This window comes from Strix aluco, chromosome 1 (genome assembly GCF_031877795.1).
Source record: "Strix aluco isolate bStrAlu1 chromosome 1, bStrAlu1.hap1, whole genome shotgun sequence".
Taxonomy (NCBI): Eukaryota; Metazoa; Chordata; class Aves; order Strigiformes; family Strigidae; genus Strix; species Strix aluco.
Genome location: NC_133931.1, coordinates 66,176,913 through 66,198,189, shown reverse-complemented (window position 1 = coordinate 66,198,189; position 21,277 = coordinate 66,176,913). Strand labels below are relative to the sequence as shown.

The window sequence follows — 21,277 nt, the reverse complement described above, 5'->3', positions numbered from 1 at the left end:
AAACACAATAAATGAAAAAGCTGATACCCTTCTCCTGCAGGCATGAAACAGACCACTAGTATGTCACATACATATGTTTACTCCACTTTTATCATGTTTTACCTCACTGATAATGAAAGAGCAGCTACCTTGCAGATATTGTTGTAGGCGTTTTTTTAATGTTCTCTGTAAAAGCATGTTCTGTATGCTGGTGATAGGTGCAATGTCTATGCAGCTCAAAACAGCATACTGTATTTTATTTATAGTGCCAAAATATTAGACCCATGATGCCTTGACATTGTTTATTGCATAGCACAATGGTAACTGGATGTCTTCATCAACTTCAAGCAAGAATGAATCAAGTCATGTTAATAGGATTTCCTTTCGTAGCTCTACTATTTTAAAAAAAATTTTTTTAGCTCCTCTGAAGTAGGAGGCTCAATCTATCTTAAGCTGGCCTCAGAATTTATATTCTGTAGCTGACTGTCCACATTTGTTAAGCTGGTTTAGTCACAACATATACTTTCAAAATCAAGGTAGAGTTATGCTGGGAAAAGAGGAGAAAAAAAGAGTACAATCAGAATCATTAAGGATATCACAAATGTAATTTTTGCTGTGAAGCATTTTGAATAAGACATGCAGCAAATAATTTTACCTCTCCATCTTTGTCTTTAGTTAACCATCTCTACACCACTTATCACTCTAGCCAAGCTTAACAATTTTAACATTCTACCAGCACTGGAGGTTAAGGACCCACCCAGTTATAAAATACAGGAAAGAGGTGCAGAAAAGTGCTTCTGGCCCCTGAACACTCTTTAAACCACTATTTTTGCTAGCTTCATAACAAAGATGAGAGCTCTAATGGCAGAAGTAGAGTTAAACCACAGCCAGGCACACAGTTGAATTTGAGCATCTGAAGGCTTCAGTACGTTTGTTTTGCATTAGTTTCAACAAAATATGAGATTAAATTTTGATCCTAGTAGAGCCAAAAGCAAAACTCTCATTACTTTAGCATGGCTAGATTTTAAAGCCATGATTGATAATAAACTTTCCAGGTGTTAGTCTCACAAATATTGACAGTACCGTAAAGGGAAGTCAATCACAGATTAAGAGACTAGTCTCAGTGTAAATCACTTCATATAAACACTGCTTTGTATTTGAACTGAAGCCAGGTTCTATGCCTTAAACTAAACACACTTCCCATGTTACTGGAATACAGACAGTTACATTAATGTAATCATATGATGTCTTTAATTATTGGTACTCAATAATATACTATAGCTTAGGGTGTTTCTTTGTTCAAACAAGGCACAACGGTATGTTCTTCCCCATAATTCACACAACTCTGTGTTATTTCCCTTGTAACTGCAAAATAATCTGGTTGAACTTCCAGCTCCTGCAGGTGATTTTTCAAGAGAGATTTTCTGAAATCTGTATGTTTACATGAATATCCATTATGCCAGCTTTTTACTTGTGAAATGTTTGCTGCCCCTTCAGTTTAATAAAGTCAAATCTACCTTGCACTCAGTGAATATCAGATCACAGAACACGTAAATCTTTCTTAAACTGAAAAGCTGCAATATTTGCACATTGCAATTATAGTTAATTTCTTTTTAATTCTGTAATTACAAGGTCAAACCTTAATTGCATATGTGATAAGAGAGACTGAGATAATGAAAAAGCCCTAATAATTTTTCCAAGTTGTAGTTCCTGCATTTCATTTGTATCTTGTATGTGGATACTGCAAAATGGTTTGAATCTACACGTTTGTTGCAAAGAAAGTACCCACACTGATATGCTTTAAAAAAAAAAGAAAAAAACAACCACCCCTGCACTGTAGAATATCTACCAATGTTTGGTCATTTGTCTTGCTTTCAAGATAAAAATTAGTTCCTTTTAAAAAAAAAACTTTCATATATCACAATCTAAATACATTTCTTCAAAAACAGAATCAACGACGTAACAGCCTTTTTTTCCAGCTTACAACAGAAATTTTTGTACAACGCAGTCAGGTCTACAGCACACTGTAATAATAATGTTCTTCAGCAAAACACTGGCTTTCACATGATACGGATTCTTAAGGAGGGCAAGCTCTAATCAGCATGCAAGAGGTAATCAGAGAATTAAAGCAATTCATGTGAACAATTTTAAATAAAAAAACACTCTGAATAGGTTAAAAACAAAAATATTTTCATACTTGTTTCTAGTCAAAAGGAAGAGGCGTACAAAAGAGGAAAGGATAAAAACGCTTTCCATCTCTTTTTTCTCACTGAATCAGCAAGAAAGGAGAGACACCTACAAAACTCTGTGTTAACAACATTCTGAGTCAATCCGGTTGTAATCAAAATGAACAGTTTTTCCATATTGAATCATGACAGCAAAAAGACTGGAAAATTTCCCCAAAACAAATCAAATAAAACAAGAAAAGGTTCACTGTATAAAATTCTTATTTTTCTTCTGTCCCAACAGAAGCACAAAATAGTCTGATCCCAGAACGCTGTGTGCCTGGAATGTATTAAGTGAAGCAAATGGAAATCTCACAGGGGCAGCGGTGAAGGGTCAACTTCAGACTGAAAGAATGTAACCTTATTTTAAAAATAAATGCCTCTTGGGTGAAAAGACAGTAGACAAGGGAGGGGAATGACTTGATATGTACTGAAATCATGCCTAGCAGTGCCTAGTCTGAGAAAAGCTGAGCTGTTCAGCTTGATTTTCTATCTTGTGGAGCCAACAGCGCTTTGCTCCATAAGGATGCTAGTTATGCCAGTATTGCTGAACATCGCCAAGTACTGGCAACACAATGGACTAGCACAAAGCTGAAAAAAGAAATAGTTTCAGTACTGAAAATAAATATGGAATTATGGCTGAAATAAAAACACAAAAGCATCAGGAAAAAATATAATCCAAGCAACAAAGTTTCCTCATGCTTTATCTTTCAACTGATTACACTGCCTTTAAACGTGCACACCACTTTATTTAGTCTCTAGTCCTAAACAGTCACTGTGTTCTATCTTCCTTTAAAAGAAACCTCTATGAAAATGTAATGAAATCTAATGAGATCCGTGGTTGGTTTAAGACATTTAAGTATTTCTCAACAAGCTAATGGATATGTATAAATCAAAAAAGAATAGCGATTCTCAGTCATTTGTGAACAACAGATACAAAAGCATTACATACAGAACAATAACCTATTATTCAGGCAAAGCTGAATGGAGCAGCAGTAATCCTCCTATTACATTTGTAGAAAGAGAAAAATACAAATGTTACAGTACCTCTATCTTCAAGTGGATTGCTAGCAAGGTTGATCGTATGGAGTCCTGAGTTGGGATTATGGGCTAGGGCACTGGCTAGTTTCTGTGCAAAATCTCTGCAAGAAAAGAAAAGAGAGGGAGAAAGAATCCTGTTATCTCCTCTATCAACAGTACATTCAGAGGCTTAAAAGCATCAAGGGATTACTAGCCAGAAGTGGCCTATCCTACCCCAGAGAAGTAACCGATTCTTCACAGTTCTAAACAATGCTTATCTGGCTAATTTGCTATCTTTCAAAGCAGGTTATTTTATTATGTGTTTATTCTGTGACCTGAGAGACTGAAGGGCACTCAATCAAAGCTCAAATTGCTTTTGATAAAGATCTGAAGATATAAAATAGGAGTTACACAGAATAACTGAAAACTCAAGCACATCTTCCATCTCCTCCATGCCACGCATGAGTGGGATATATACATCAACTGCCTCCTTCGCTCTCAAGCCAACCCCCTCAATTGCAGCAGCTCTCTACCAACAGTCACTCAAACAGATGGGCTTTGCAGCATATCCAGAAGGTCAACAAACAAGGAGTATTTCTGGCCTTGTAAAAGAGCAGGAAGAGCGCTCTCAAAGAACAGTGGCACACTGATGAACTGCTCTTTGCTTGCTTCATTTTACAGTGAGAAGCATCAAAGTACATAACCGGCTGACCACAGTCCTAGCAATGTGCCCCAAGAGAAACAATGGTATATCGGTTCTATAATGCTCACAACAGCCAGGCCAGGTAGCACAGAGAGCTTTGAACTAACTTCAACCAACTATGGTAGGTAGCTGTAGTAGCACGACCTACCTCTGTTCCATATCCACTTAAGAGGCAAGGGAACGCTGCCCCATCTGACAGCGTTTTGCTGCAGCTGGACTACCACCGCCCACAGCACTAAATTCAAAGCTATCTTAGGTTTTCCTACACAACCACACTGTCAGACTCTGGTGGAAACATGTTCCTTGCACTAAGTCTGAAGGCTGTTGGCTATTATCAGCTCTAAAACAAATCCTCAAACCTGTCCCCGTACCTACTGGGAAGCTTTCATGTATTAAGGGACTAGCCCTACTGTGTGCTTTTGTTAAACTGAGACTATAATTTCAATGTTCTTACTTCACCTAAGTTAGACACTGAGGTAGAAATCAAAAATATGCCTTGAGTTTCCTTCTTTCTCTGCCTTGAAGTACATTATCTTACCTCCTGTAGGCCAGTAGTGGAGAGCTACCAGCTACATTGCTAGAAGAGTGATAATTAACACTGCCCTCTTTCCTTGGGACAGATCCTGCCTACCGTAAAACTAGTAGATCAGTCTGTGTGCTGAGAACTGCAGTGGAGGTAGCATCCTCTTCCAGTATCTGGAACAGAGTGGAGACTGGACAGCAATAGCTTCAATAGCTTTTGGTTATCTGTTGTTGCAAGGAGTGCAGAGATGTTCCAGGGAAGTTTAGTTTCCCTTTGAAACCCCATGTCCTTAAACAGACTCCCAGGGCTAGAACAGGTTCCAGCACTGCAAACGCATGACAGTGGGCTGCCTTTAGGAAAAGCTTATTCTTTTCCTAAAATACAAGCAGCATGTGAATACAAATACTCAACAAAAAGAAATTCTGGACTTGAATCTCTGCCACATGACAGGCCTCAGGGTATCCTGCTTTGTTACCAGCTGCTGCTGCAGAAGACTACATATCTCCTGTAGGCCCTCAGTTACATTTGCCAACACTCTCTGGATACCCTCCAGCATTTCAAATAGCACTAGATGCCTGTGCTTAGGCAACTGAATCAAGCTCCTTATGTCCATCCAAGAAGAATGAGGTTTTGAGATAAAAAACAAACAAAAAGGAGGAGTTCTTCATGGAGAGTTTCCTCCTCTTCCTTTATCCCTAACAGATTCTTGTCATTAAAGTATTCTGCCTACACCTCCAGGCTTGCTTATGAACTTTGCTCCAGCTTTTGCTACCAATACAGGCAGGATTACCAGGACTTTTTGGACAACTGGGGGGTGTGTGAACTACTTAGCAAAGGCACAGTAAATCGACCGCCACCAGAAACCACTGGATTAACTATGTAGGGCGCATGGGGCTCCAAGGCTCATTTTGGAAAAAAATAATACAATTTCCCCACTCCCTGTGCAGCCTCTACCATAAACGGAGGCACCTGGGCTCTGCTCACTAGGCAATACCCCTTCCCCTCCTTTATCCACTTTTTGCTTCAAGTTCTAAAACTTATTACTTTTTATGGCTGCACACTTCATGAACAGAGCATGCAATATAAGTCTGACACTTTCTACAAATCATCAAACTTACTCTGTATGCATTACACAGTCATGCTTGCCTGAACTGTGGACATTTAGGCTTGGAGGTAAATCCCAAAAAAGACTCAATTCAACTATACATATGACAGAGTAAGGATATTTCACCAAGTGTAAGAACACCACAGGTCTGGAAATTTCAAGACAAACAAAACAATTCCTCAAGATCTGTCTAGACAACATCCCTGTAATGGAGAAAAAGAGAACGTGTGTAGGAGGAACTAACACTATTAGGTCTAAGGACATTCAGAGCCCATCCAGCTGGGGAAGATAGGATGCAACATCACTGTCAAAGGCCCTTCGGGTACCAGCATCAGGCACCTCTGTTGTTACCCCCCTGTCATAGCTGGCCATTCCCTTTGGAACAGGGCTGCAGAGGATGGTGTGGGAGATGACAGGAACATTCTGCCTGCCAGCTTTCAGAGAGCACATAAGCACAACAAATAGATCATTTTCACCAGCTCCTGCAAACAGGCCTTTGCAGACTGAAGAATCCATCTTGCAGTTTCATGGAAATGATTATTCTGGTTATCACATATTGCTCCATTCCTCTAAGACACCTCAGGGATGTAACTCTCTTTTCAAGCTCATTTGTTCAGATCGCCCTGAACTACTCTCCTTTCCCTGAAATCTGGGTATCACTCACCCTAGTTAGCATCCTAACACTTACCAAAACATTAGTGCTTGCTTTATGCATTAAAGCCATCCAAAATAATCTAGACTGCACCCTTTACATCTGTTAAAGAAATGGCAATGGGGATAAAATTTTAAAGAGCATCTAAACTGGTACACTTATCAGACAGGGAGTTTCAGCTGACAAGCTGTTTTCCCCAACATCAAGTCCACACTTCCCTAGTCCTGGGTCCTTATAACTACTACTGCACAGTAGTTTGCTGTCTCATCAGCTGGGAGGGTGACAAGTGTTTATGGCACCATGTCCCAAACTAAATCACAGAAATGAGTGGCTGGAGGTAGAAAAGAACAGAATAGTCCTAAACTGACTCTGCTGCAGAAGGAAATATGCTCTTGCAGCTGCTCAGGTTATTTCTCAAAGCACTGCTCTTGGTAGCTCTTCCTTAACCCTGGTCTGGCAGTCTGTCACAGCTCATTAAAAATGACTGGTCTATAAGGTATGTGAAGTGAAGATACCCAGTAACAACAGGATTTCCTCCTAGCAAGCAGATATGATAACTGGCAAAACTGACAAATGCGTCCTTGACGAAAACAGACAGACAATGCTGACCGGAGCAGATACACACCAAGGCATGTAGATGGAGACAAGAAAATCGAAGTCACAGGTTCGTTATCTGTCAAGTCCCATCAGAACCAAACCCAGTTAATTCAACTGTGATAAGTTAAGGTAGGCAATGTGCAAAGGTAGTCAATATATCTTTTAATATTCATGATTATCACTGGATTTCATGGCATATACCACAAGAAAAACAAGATTAAAATCAGGTGCTTATATCTGAAATGACAGATATTAACGGCAATACACTAGTGAACAGAAAAGTTTGGGTGTAATTCCTAACTCCACCTCAAGTTTCCTGTGTCATTTAAGCAATTTTCTTTTAAAGGTATTTCAATGCAAAACCCATTTTAAAAAGGGGAAAAAGACCCAAAGAGCAGAAGAGGAGACAACATAAGGTACACCAATTATTTTCCCTGTGCTTGTTTCTCTTCTTTATTTTTAACTCAGTTTAGTGTTGTGCTTCTCCCAATTCTCCACTGCTTTTTTTTCATTAACATAAAAACTCATTAGCACTAGACTTTATCTTGTCTCCATGGTCTTGGACGCTACTCTAACATTAAAACAAGCTACAAATACTTGCAACTGATCTAGTTTGTACCTTGAACTTTGCTTCTATTTCCTGTGAAGGGAAAAAAAGCAAATATCTAGTAACTACAACTTACTGTATTTAAAACTTATGCAAGGATTAAATTGTATGGCTTACCTCTATGTACCTTTCTTTTAAGGCTATAGCAAGGCATTAAACTTAATTATCTACTTTCTTGCTTTAAAAAAGTTGCTAATTGTAATCCACAATAAGATAAAACCAGTTCTCTTGTGAACAAAACTATAATCTATCATGTGAGATGGAATAATATGCTTCTTTTAACAAAATCTCAAACACTTTTTAAAATGACAAAAAGGTACTCATACTTCTATCAGCAACCATATTTGGAGAGGAACAGTGTGAGTTGATTTAGGGCTTATGCCCTTATCCGATCCATTTTGCTCCACTTAGCCCAGCTCTCCAGACAGAATGTTAAAAACCATCAGTTTAAATGGATTTCTTGGACATAAGGAACCTCCGAAAAACCTGATGACAAGTTCGTGACTACAGGCTCCTCAGAACAAGGTAGACATTGAGCATGAGGTTTTTTTAATGCTTATTCTGGCTAATACACATCACACATCCTTTTTGCTGGGAGTAAGCAGTAACTAAAACATTTCAAAGGAATTACTTACGTTCTAAGCCCGGCATTCTCTAATACCAGTTCTTCCAATCGATTGGACCTACTCACCACTCGCAGTATCTGCTCACAGACATCAGTGGACTGTCACAGAAAAGACAGAACAGTGTTAAAGAACACAAACATGGAACAGACAGTTACTGAGTTATAAGCTGTACATCGTAAAGGGATCCAGGCCATGATCAGCTATTTGTCATACATAAGTAGTAAGTAAGAATACCAGGAACACCCCTGAGAGAGAGTCAGATGGCAACAGAGAACTTCTGGAAAACAGTCAGGGAAGCAAGAGGCAGACTAAAAGCAAGTAATCTGTGAAGCAGGCCACCTAATCATAGGGGGCAGAATTTTTATAATGATAGTAAAAAACCCAAACCCTGTGATTCAGAAAATATGCTCACTTAATTTTTAAAGAAATTTTGTTCATATGCATACTAATCATTCAGAAGAAAGTGGCAACTAGTGCAAAGGAGAATAAAGCCTGACCAGGAATGACAACTAAACACAAAGATGTTATAAGGCAGATAAAAAAAAAAAAACAAAAACAAAACTCAAGGGCAAAAGCATTCTAGCTACAGGTCCTCCAAAGACTGCTAAGGACTAGTGCTTAAGGGTCAGTGTATTTCAGTATGAAGCCTCCTAACCTACACAGAATTAAATCCCATCTCACGATCTTACTGTTGTTGGATTCTAGAACTTGCATGAACATTTGCAAGTACCATGAACAAAACATGGTAACAAAAGAGTTTGTTTGTTGTGCTCATTCAAATAGCGAGATAAAACCTTAATGATTCAAAAGCCATACAGTGAACTCTGTACCTCATCACCTTTTATTATAATCTTTTATTTTGGTTCTGGATTTGCCCCTTTTTTTTTTTCCCCACAGCAAGCACTAACCAACATTCATGTGAAGTCCAAAGTGAAATTTCAGTTATGATCACGAAGTGCTGAAACTATTCTGTTATCTGCCTTTAAAAACAATGTGACATTAATACCTGGGACATCCATGTTTCTAATAATAGTCTGACATTTTCTAGGATTTCTAAAATTTTAAAGGAATTGTATCTCATAAAAAGAAAAAAACCTCATTTGCCACACACATAAAATTTTATTAATCCTTTACACAGTAAAGGTGGCAATTTCTTCTAAAGATTGTCAACTCAGCCACCCTCACAATTCTATCCTTGCCTTCCATATTTCAATAATTCAGAATATTATCACAATACTTCTACAGCAGTGTGATTGCAGGTGGAAAGTTTCATGCACGTACTATAAAAACACTATGGATACCATCTATCAAACACAATGTCAGAGTGAGACTCATGAAGCACAAAGCATTCAGTGGCCTCCGGATATGTCTGACCTCATACTGACCCTCAGCAGTGTTCCCGTGGCACAGATTTACAATTTATGTTTTCCTGGTGTTTTTAACTGAAAATGGAATCTGTTATGTTTAGATTAAGTTTTTTGGTTGGTTTGTCTGTTTTTAAGGAATTGGTGCATTTTCAAGGTTGACAAACTTTACTTGCTTTCTATAGAAAAGTTGCTAAGAATTCAAAAAAACCTTTCACATAAAAATATCTCAGACAGATAATATGGCCAGTTCTTGTTCTAAGCAAACTACACTGGCCAGTCTTCTAACTAAGCAAACTATATAATTTCATTGAAGCAGAAACTGATTAATTGCATTGTACCTTTTCACAATGGTGATTTTAACAGCAAACTACAACAGGATTAAACATACCCCCAGCTTCATTCCGTGCATAATTTCAAATAAGATGTCCCAGCAAGAAAGAAGAGGTTTTGCCTACTCTTCTGCCAAAAATCACATAAGCTAACTTCTACTGAATTTTCATGGAAAATGATAGTTTAGGAATGCAGTAAGAGCATTTTCAGATCAATGAAACTGCATCAGTTTAAGCAAGATGAGACTCACTGTTCATTTTTAAGGACAAAAGCTTCTGGATGTAAGTGTAAAAGCAGTTTCTCAAACCACTAACTCCACCTGTGACTATGAACTTTCACGTTTAGAAGAAATAATGTACTTTGATATATTTTAAAAAGTCACCTGACTATTGAATTTCTTGGCCCTTTCTTCAGTAGTCCAACTTGTTTAGATTTTCCCCCTTTCAGAAAGAAAACTGATGTGGAAGAATATCAATGTCACATCACTACGTATTACTACACAGGGTTAGCTTCAGACAACTGGGGGAAAAAATCCATCAAGTTGCAGTGAAAATTAAGAGAAAAGACCTGCTTTATATGTGAGAAAAAAACAGAATCATGATATTTACTTTCCACCTCCAAAAAGCAACTGAGATTTCTGGATGCTTTACTTTCCTATTCAGTCACCCAATATTGTTTGAGGGAGCTAGCAACACCTAACAAAGTAGTTTTATGGGCTACTCCTATAGCCCAATAAAGTCTTCAAACTTCATTCACTTGAAATTTTGACAAGACCTGACTCTCAGCAGTGTTTCTGTGGCATGAATTAACTATCCAACAGTTCACATTTTCCTGATATGATTAAGGAGAAAAAAAATTTCAATAGATTGCCCAGTTGCACTTGCCTGTAAGAGTTCACCTTGAAAACTGTAATAGCATCCTCTAAAACACAGCACAGCCTGGTAGGAGCAGGTATACTGTTTCAACTTATTACTTACTAATTTCAGATCCTTGGAGGACAGCTTTGTAAACCACTGATTATACTCCAGAGCAGCAACTATAGGTATTAAGTCTCTAGAAAAAGAAAAACACTTTTACACACATTTCATGTAACTGTTGGCTTTGGTAATTTGAAACAATCTCTTAAGTGTTCTTCCATATCTAATTCCCCATGTTTTTGCAATGCTCATTGCCTACCATCCTTATTACAGAAAGCTCTGCATTCTAAAAAATGAGCATCACCAGCAGCTGTGTGTCTTTCTCATATTTTAATACAAATTTTTGACTGGCCAAATGACATCCATTCTAGCATGAATTTTTAAACCAGGAATTTGTCTGGGCTGCCATTCTTACTTTTAGCATTACTTTTTCTTCAGCCTGTGACATATTTAAGCTTCTTAATCACCTCTAATTATAATTGAGCATGACGCTAAAAAGCTTTTTGGCAGTTTGATGATTTAATATAATTCCATGACTGAATGCTTCTAGAGAACACCTCCTTGTCTCATCTCTATAGTTAAATTCCCTCAGGAGGAAGGAGACCTGTAAAAGGATAATGCGACTTTCAGCACAAACCCTCCTTATTGTAAAAGGGATTTCACAAATGAAATTCTGAATTATTCCCGTTTTCTTCATTCCAAGCCTCTTAATGTGATCTGCTCTCCCTCTGTTAAGTTTCTCCAATAACAGACGGTGATAAATGTCATGTCCGTACCCTACCCCCCAGCAGAATCATCCATCAAGCACTAGCTTATTATTTAGCAGCGCAGTACTTGGATCATTTTGACTCAGCATATTAAATACATATATACACCTACACTTGGACTTTACTTAGAAACCCCTTGTCATTACAGAAGAGCTGTAACATATATTCACTTATCCGAGCAGCAAAATAGCACCATGAGAGCCTTAGTTTCTGCAGGGAGAAATTTAAAAGTATTTGTTTTTATAAGCTAGTCCCACCCCCACACTCCAGCTTTTCATTCAGGACATATGCAGGTAGGCACTGATCTGCACTAAACAAGAAGCACCCTTCTCACATCTTCTTTTCCTTCTTCCTCTCTTCCACTTTTTCTCCATGAACATTTAGATGCTTCAGGGTGGTTGTTAAAGATGTAGGAAAGCCAGGAGACAAGGCAACATCACATGGACAAGCCTTCAGCAGGCTATATTGGGAACTGCAGTTGCTAGATTTGGAAGTACAAGCCCATCACTAAGGTAACGGTAAGAAGGTGTCGCATTTTGCAGCAAAAGACTGTAGCCCACCAACTGCGAAGCTCCTGCAAATAGACCGTTTTCACACTCCTGCAGAGGAACTTGTGTGTGGTGCCCTTCAAGGATTAAGCCTGTTTTCCATCTTGTTCACAGCACACATCAAGTCTTGGGGTGAATTCAATTCCACTGGCACAGCAGAGACTTAACAGCTTCATGAAGTGTATAGATTTATTTCCATCCACCACACTGGTTTTGTTCCTACACACACACATGCACGCACACACTTTATCTCCACAGAAAGCAGTAACTGACTAGTGAAATGTTAAGCAGGGGGAAACCAACCCAGAGGTATTTTTCCCTTAGGCTGGGCAGGCAGGAACCTTGGTATGGAATAGGGAATGTCCACACAGAAGTTTGTTCCTCCTTTGCCTTCCCCTGGCGCAATCGGTAAGAAGGTAATGAATTAGCAGCTTTGACGCTCCTCTTGCCAGTGCCTTTGTCTTGGAAGTAGAACGAACATAAGAGTAATTTTTCAGATGTAATTTTGTTTTATCTACCCAGTGGTAACCAGCCAGCCACAGCTGGTGGTGAATGCTGCAGTACAAACATTGGACAGGCTGATGGCACCACCATCAGACTGGTGAAGCAGAGCTGCTCACGCTGGGGACCACCACCCCCAAAAGAGGCAGAAAGCACCACCAGTAGATGTATTTCAGCCATCAGCAGCAGCACCAGTTCCTCCAAGGGAATGGAGGGACAACGATCAGGGATCACTGGCTGCAAGCGTTTACACTACCAGGGAGCTGGTAAGCCAGCTTGGAGGGTTGGCAACAGCTCAGTAGCTTCTGGGCAGGAGAGTGGCTGCAGACAGAACTTGCCTGAGGCCATGCCTTTCTCCTTTCTCCTCCCCAGGCCTTGGAGAGGAACAGCTGAAGGACAGGGGGTGCTCAAAGTTAGTGGGAAAACCATCACACTTTCAAGAGGTTAAAGAAACACTGCTGCAGCAGGACGGAATATTTTAAAACAAATCAACCCAGCTGATTTGCAAATTCTCATCTCTAAATAGTTTGTTTGTTCAAACCTTAGACAAGCACAGATACTGGCACATGTCAGGAACACCAACCGCTAACCCCCCCACACACACCCCCTTCCTCCTCCCTGCATGCCTGAAGACTGGAACCTCTGCCCATTCTGCAGTAGTCTTACTGCCTTGAAACTTCGCTTTACCAGATTCTACCACCTGACTTTAAGGAGAAGCTATATAGTTTAGTGGTTTTTTCATTTTGTTCAAATTTTTGAAGGTGATTCTGACCAACGAGGGTTCTTTAGGAATTTTACCTGTACTCCTTCTTTTGCTTTGAGGTTGCTTAACTTCACTGCCCTTGTTACTCAGTTTTCCTTTTCAAAATTATATACTGCTTTATTAACTTTATTCTATTAAATTCTAGATACGGTACTAACAATTATCTGAATTCTTCCGCAATACACTACGAAAGAACGCTAATGACCATTTCCAAAAGCAGGGCCTTCTCATAACTTTCCCTCATTGAGTTATACTGAGTTGCTTATATTTATTAGTTTGTTTACTAAATGACCATCCAGAATAAAGTAAGATTTACAAAATGTATATCTGTGCCATCTTAAAATGAAAACAGATTCTGTTCTTCTGCAATGCAGAAGATCTCTCCAAGCTTCAACAACATTCAAGCTTCACTAATGCCTTCAAATTTTTTCAGCATCCCTGTCCCCCAGGGTATTTAAGATGGCAAGAAATCTAAACAGTGCAAGGAAAAAACTCTAACCAATCATGCTTTTCTGGTAATTTTTTGAATGTCCAAACGTGCTAAAACATACACTACACAGATGAAAATCATGCTGAGTTAAATAAGCCCTGTTTACTTTGAGTATTTTTTTGTTGTTGTTGTTAAATAATTATATGGTTCGCAGCACAACATAACTTCAGATAAAGCCTCAGAAGTCATGTTCCCCCGTGCCAAGCCATGCTATGCACTGTGTCAGACACTCTGGGAACTTAAATTTGTCTATAATTTATGCCACCTCATATTGACCTCTAGCAGAAATGCTTTACTAGGAAAACCATAAACTGTTTATTTTTGCAATGCATAGCCCCTGTATCTAAAGAACTGATGTATCCATCTTACCTTGCTTCAGAGCTACTCCACAATATGAAGTATATAGTTTCAGCAACCCCAAAAATTAGATGTACAGGATATACAACAGTCTCTCAAAACCCAAAACATGATGGCATATTGTTGATTTATAGCATTCTCACTGTGCTAAATATATCACAAAACACTCACATACATTCTTGAGTTGACTGGGATCTCAGATCCTAATTTGTATTTTTAATGAATAACATTAAATTTTTTAGGAAGCCAAAACCTTGTTTTCTTGAAATTTTAGTCCAAAACCTTTTTCTCAGTTCAGTCCTCAACACGTAGATACTCTCATCACAAGATGGATTCCACATCATGTAAATGGCTCCAAAATTGTTTTGAATCTTTGGACTTATACAGTCATGAGACATTTAATAAAGACTTTTACTAACAACACAAATATATTTCCTCACTGATGTCAATTTTGTCAGGTATACTTCAATGAAAAGCCTCTGTGAAGCAACAAACCCATTATTTAGTTTTCCAAAAGCCAATTCATTTGAACCAGCTGAGATATTCTAAATACTTAAAACACTTCTTCTATCTACTCTTTCGTAACACGTAATATTTTTCACGCCCAAGAAACTATTCAAACATTTAATTTCTATTGAAGCCATGTAAGTCACTTTCTCAAGAATGCCCCATGGTCTTCTCCGCACTTCCACCTTGCAATATGTTTAAAGCATTCTTAAGTTCTTGTCCCATATTTGCTTGTACTGAATAGTATTCCTTTCCTTATTTTCTCTCAGCAAGCGTTAACCAACCAGTCAGTCTTTGGCTACATCTGTCATGCGCTAGTTGCAGCCCTGTAGTCTTGCTCAAGTTAGTTCTGAATTAGACAACACAGGTACAGTTTAGTAACTTTGCCATGGGATTCAGTGCAGACTCTGAAAACCCATCACAGAAGCTGAGAAAGTATTTGAGTGGGGCTTTTTGCGAGTTTACAAACTACACAGCTAAAGCTGCAAAGAATCCTGTGGCAAAATACTCTTATTTACCTACCTCCAAGTTCAGCCTTCCTGTTATAACATTTTAACATTGCACCTCTGACAGATTCTTAATTATTTCACTGGGCTTTCCCAAAGAAACAAATGCTTTCTGCTTTCTCTATCTTATTTACAGTTTCTTAAATTCGTCATTTTCCTTGTATAATGATGGATTTTAGTTAAGACTTCCTCCCATTTCCTCCTACTTAAATATCTTCAGATTCAACTTTCTTAGAATCCGGTTTTCTCAGCCAGCTAAATTCAGTAAACCAACTACAACACTTAGCTAAGTTTCAGCATCTCACAGTAAAATTACCCTCAATTAGTTCCTTTCTGGAAGTACATATTTTTGATAGCAACTATTGTAAGTGGAGAAACTACTGGCTGGGATTCAGTTGAACAACTTCAACCTTCTACCGACTTGCTGACAAAAATAATTTCATTTACTGTGTACACCATGAGAAAAATATTCTGCATAAGTAAAGACTGCATAATTTGCTTTTTTGCTTTGCCCACCAGATGTAGTTGCATATTTTCTCTGCTGAATTTGAGCTCTTCTATCCGCCATCAGAGAAAAAGTATCTATCTGCTAACTTTTTGGAGTGCTTCCAATAGCAAAATATATTTATCTTCTCAGGCTCCTTAATGAAATGTGCTCTCCATAGGGCTTTCATGCAAAAACAGCAGCTTTGTGCTGAAAACTAAAAATGGCACAGTTGGTCATTTCAAAGGTCTACATATTCAAGTAACAGCTATGGGATGATCCCACTTTAGCAAGGGCAGGTGAACCCTACTGAGAGGGGGAATAAGGAAAGCTTGCAAAATATTAGCATGATTACTGTGTATTGTTTACCTGTGGTCCAGGTGGCTGAAGTCTTGCAAATTCAACTCTCTGGTATCTTGCGTCAGATAAATCGTATCAACATCCTGTTAAAAATAGATAGATAACCAAATACATCTTTACAGAATTGTTGTTTCTCTCCGAATACTATGATTTACCTGCTCTTCCATCATTTGTACAGTTAGCTGAAAAGAGTTCCAGAACAAGTCATATACTTACCCACTGTACTTCTTCTCTATAGGGAAATCCAAGCCAATCACACACACAGGCATACATCTGTGAAAAGCCTCCTGAAACCAACCCAAGAGAGTATTTAACATAATAGTAAAACAAGCAAACAAACAAACATCTAAAAGGATACTTTAATACTTATACTTAAAGATCCAGTCTTTCAAAACTCACTCTCTTTTTCCCTCAGAAGGCTGTCCATTGTGCTGCTGAAAGAAACTAAGACTATCCTATCTTTGCCTGGCAGGTTGCAAGAAAGCTTAAAATAGTGCCTTCACCTACCAATCAGAAGTCTGCTCCATACTAATTACACCTTAAAACTAATTACACCTTTACAAGCTTCTGTCAGAAATAGAATTAAACTTCCTGATGCTACAATTCCAGACTTTTTATATTTAAGCCTTTAAACTCATTCTCACCACAAGGTCCAAGTTCTGCCACTGTCTGACTGTCCCACAGGGCCTGGAGATTAGCCAGTCTTTCTGAAGGCTCCATAGTTACTTTTTTCAGAATCCTCCTAGATGCAAAAGGGGAAAAAAAAAATATCATTCATTACTTTGAAAGCATTTTTAAATTAATATATCTTTTTTTTATTTCAAGTACAATTTTTAATGAGTGTAAAGGAAGAATTACCATCTTTGATACAACTCACTTCTCTGCCTAAAAGTCACACAGGTGCTGATGCCGCCCAGCAGGAGTAACATTTATTTGTCTCTTCTTTCCTTCTAATGATTAACCCTGTGAGTACTGGAGCAACTGAACCCTTTTCTATGACAGGATTACTCAAGCTAAGGAGACTTGTGGCCCTCGACTAACACAAGGACACCCAAAATTGGGGAGAGACATTACTGGTTACCCTGAAACCACTGCTGTTTAAACAGTGCTTTTATGCAGTAAAAGCACTATGGTGCAAAGAACCACAGAGCATGCTGAGTAGCTAGCTACGTGTGGCCTCTAGGCTGCACTCTAGATACCCAGCTCCAATATTTGTAATTTGGTAGTGTTCTTCCTCCCCTAAACAAAAACACAACCCCTTCCTACCTTTTAAGAAATGGAACTATCTGTTTTACTGCATGACGTGACTGCATCATAAACTGCAGAGTTCCATAAAACAGAGAGAAAGAATTAATAGAAGATATTAATGGGAAAAAACACTTTCCCCTTTTTCCTTTCTCTGGTCTTATATGATACACGTAACTCCAATGTCTTCATTTTGGAAAGTAATGTCATCTGAGAGGAGAGCAAGAAATTTGATTTCTTTTCCAGGAACCAAGCTCTGCATACATCTATACCAAATTCTCCAGCAATGTTCTCACGAAAGCCCAGAGAAAACACGTATAGGCCTCAAGGCCTTCACAGACACCCAAATATGCACAGCCTTGCTGACCCCTTCACTCTATTAATTTTGCCTGCTCTTCTCAAATCATTACTGAGGTTTTATGCCAAACCTGCTTACAAATAGTCACTTGTATGTCTGCTTTCTAAAGGAAGAGCTTGATCTCCATTAAGGCAGTTAATAATACTGCAACAGACATAAAATGGAAGTAAAAAAAACCCTGCAAGCCAGAGTTTATGAACTTGATTTCCTACTCCACCTACAGGAAAGGTAAATAATAAAGACATCCGCCCAAAATAAAAGATGTAAATTTAGCCTGACTGTTCACATCTAATGTCTGTTGCAAAAGCTCACTTAGAAAGATCAATGTGTCCTGGAAAATTCTTTTGCACAGTCTACTTTCTCTAATATTGCTGAAAACCAGAAGCTGAAGAGAGTAATAGTAGAGCTGCATGATCTGGTAGAGAGTGACGATGAGGCAAGGACAAAGAGAAGAAATAAAATAAAATTAAGAAAAACTACTGAGAATTGCTGCAAGATGATAAAATTAAGAGGCACAGATACAAGAAAAAAACACAAAGGCAAGAACATACAGAAACAGAGCAAAAAAGCTAGAGGAGATTTATGACCCAAGGAGCCAGTTACACCACAGAAAATACAGGCTCAGGGCTCAGTTTTGAAAAACAAGGCTCCCAATCACATCCATCATTTCACAAATACTGCAAGTAAACAACTTTTCCCTCCTCTCCCAACTCAGGTTTTACTTCTAGGGAAAAAAAAAGAATACAAAAATCCCCACTGAATATCACAGCTGTTTATGGGAAAAGGGGTGAATTACAACAAAAAGCTAGAACCTAAGCTATACACGAGGTTGGAGAGGCAATAAGGTAAAATGAAAATTTAAGACCTGCACCACCCCTTCAAAAAAAAAAAAGGCTCTTTTGACCCTACAGATCATGCAGAGCCTACCCATGTTCTGCATTGCCTCCTGGTTCTGTCATATACCTGCATAAAGGCTTAGTGCTTGCCTCAAGGTGTTTCTCTTACCCTCAGAGCATTTCTGAGGTCAGGGTGGGCAGACCTGCAGACAAAAAGGGGTGGCTTGTCACCCTTTCCACACCATCTGTTGCTGCTAGAGGTGCCCTAAAAGACACTTACACTGGTGAGAGTCCAGGGAATATCTTCCTGAGGCAGGTCCCAATGTGCGCCAGCACCTCGTTCACATCCTCCGAGGATGCCATCTTCATGGAGATGCTGCATTTCTCAGTTTCCATAATCAACTGTAAATAAGAGGGCATAAGGGCAGGAACTTGGTATCATATAATTCATGTCCATTTAAAAAGGAAAGCATTTTGAACGCCAGCTGAATGTTTTGCATGCCGGTAGGAATCTGTTATTCTTTAAGATATGACACAACAATGCTCCACATAAAGTTTCTGAAAGTTGTTCTTGAATATACAAGACCCCTGTACTCAAACTGCTTTTCCTAACAGTGCCCTGCTTCCCACGGGAATAAAAGTTTCAAAGGATCTTGACCTCAACTGACACTCTGAAAACCAAGAACTTTTCACAGCATTGTCCTCTTTTGAAACATGTCCCAGAACACCAGGAGAAGCGAGTGCAGCCTGACAGGGAACTATTGAACGAGCAAGGCCTGCTTCCTCCAGCAAAAAGTAGAAGTCTTTAATGGCTGTGATCCTCTGGAAGAGCTCTAATGCTTTGATCCAGGCCGTTTAAAAAAAATGTTACGGTAATATATTGTCTCAGTTCAGATGAAGCAGTAACTCAGCTAACATAACTGTCCTGCTGTCTAGGGGATACGTGCTTCAGCAAGGGGGAAAAATAAAGCCTTTTGCAACCCATCTCTTTCATATACTGAGTGTTCAGAATCAAATCAGATTACTGTATGACTGACACATCAGGTCTGCTGCTGCTTTCGGCTGCATCACAGGAAGGAAGTAATACTTCTGTCTTCTCTAATATGAATACTTGGCACAGCCCAACTCGTAAACTCTTTTAGATGAGGAGCTGTGCATACACAGTGAGAAGCTAACGTTAGGGATAAATAAGAAGTAGACAGACAGTATGAGAGGGGACACTGCATAGTATGCTACAGAAGATTGTTTTTTATTGAAACTGGCTCGCAGTTCATGTCTAGGGTCATCACCAGGATAACCCTCGAAGAGGATATATTATCCCAAAAGCACACCAAGAATCTGCGCATCTTTTCCCACCAGTTCAACTCCTTTCTGATCCTGTTGCTGTCACTCTCTGAAGACAAATGAGTGGGCAAGTTACTACTGTTTTTCTTCATCACCAATATTAACGCAACATTTCCCTATATTACGCTGTCCATTTTGTTCACTTACCATGGCTTTCTGTGAGATGCCTAGCACAACACTACATCCTTCAGGTGTCATGGATATAACACGGTATTGTTGCAATATTCCTGCAAACAACGTTTTCCCCACAAGCAATAATCTAGGATTCTGCCTGCCTTCAGCTATAAGCCTTACACATTTAAAACACAAATGACACAAACATGCAAAACCTTAAAAAATATTTTAGGAAAATGTTATGCTAAGCGAGGCTAATGAAAATGCCTTGTAAACCCTGCTACAGCAGTGATTGTCTATGCCTCCAGGAATAATTAGCATTATCTACCATGGCATTTTAGTATCTTAAAGTCACAAAAACATACACAGAATTTACTAAATGTCTCCCCATTAAAATAATAAACGTGGACTTTTTTTCCTCCTTCAAGGAAAGCTTCAAAAGCCAGGTTAAAAAGATGACATGTTAAACACAATGAGAGCTTTTCAGAGTTCAAATAAAGTGCCAGACACTCCCTATTTTTAAAAAGCTCTTTAAAAGCGAAACGCACATCAAACACATGAAGATTTTGATACAATTGAACCATCAAATCTCAACATGTTCATTTTATGAATGAAAAACATAGTAAAGACATTTTTATTTTCAGCACCTTCTCTTTGACATTCATTTTTTTCGGCACATAACTGTCAAATGCATTTTGTGTTGTATACAGTAATGGCACCAAGAATAGTTGGAAGCAAACCATTTCTGCTTGCAATATAAGCAGTAGCTTTTGGCTTCACCAGGCAGGTATACACCACAGAAGCCACTCAAGCTTGCATGGTGATGATTATATACCAGTCGCCATTGTTTTATCATCTCTGAGAAAAATATTAACTTGCAAGACGAGTGGAAACTTGTACCATACTGAACTTGGAAAAAAATGTATTTCTTATTGTCATCACACTTGCACAACTAAAATTGACTCTACATTCTTATCATTATTGTTAAGACTTTAAAAGCATCACAAATGTAAGAATGCAAATGTACAGTGTGCTCACTGGATGGGAACACCTGCACAACAGAGCATTACCCTCCTTGACTGGAACAGATTCAGCAATGAGTAAACAAGTATCTTCTATCTTGTATACACTCACCTGACCTGGCTTATTGGAAGTTACCCCTTGGATTTCCAAGTAGCTGAAAGTTAGTTCTAACTGTAGTTTAAAAAAAAAAAAAAATGGCACATTAGTGGAAACATCATCTTATTTCAAAGAGGACTTATGTTTTCCAATGAGGTTAAGAACCTTGAGCAAGGTTACTGTTATTTTACATCAATTTCTGTAATTGACACTAATTATTTGTTAATATCTTATCTGATTGCATTTTACACTAAAAGAACACTTATATTTGCTTGTTACAGGTTATAGGAATACCACATTGGACCTTTTACTGCAAGCATAAGCACA

The 21,277-nt window shown here is 38.7% G+C and overlaps 1 protein-coding gene across 6 annotated transcripts in view; it reads right to left on the bottom strand.

Moving 5' to 3' along the window:
• CARMIL1 (capping protein regulator and myosin 1 linker 1) overlaps positions 1 to 21,277 on the bottom strand; it is a 196,447-nt gene that overhangs the window by 91,258 nt on the left and 83,912 nt on the right. For all 6 annotated transcript variants that reach the window (XM_074823520.1, XM_074823510.1, XM_074823466.1 and 3 more), the window contains exons 4-11: positions 20,966 to 21,025; positions 18,654 to 18,775; positions 16,579 to 16,676; positions 16,151 to 16,221; positions 15,944 to 16,017; positions 10,712 to 10,787; positions 8,047 to 8,135; positions 3,252 to 3,346 (exon numbers count right to left, since the gene is read on the bottom strand). In XM_074823520.1, the coding sequence (XP_074679621.1) occupies positions 3,252 to 3,346; positions 8,047 to 8,135; positions 10,712 to 10,787; positions 15,944 to 16,017; positions 16,151 to 16,221; positions 16,579 to 16,676; positions 18,654 to 18,775; positions 20,966 to 21,025 (685 nt within the window). The remainder of the gene's footprint in view (positions 1 to 3,251; positions 3,347 to 8,046; positions 8,136 to 10,711; positions 10,788 to 15,943; positions 16,018 to 16,150; positions 16,222 to 16,578; positions 16,677 to 18,653; positions 18,776 to 20,965; positions 21,026 to 21,277) is intronic.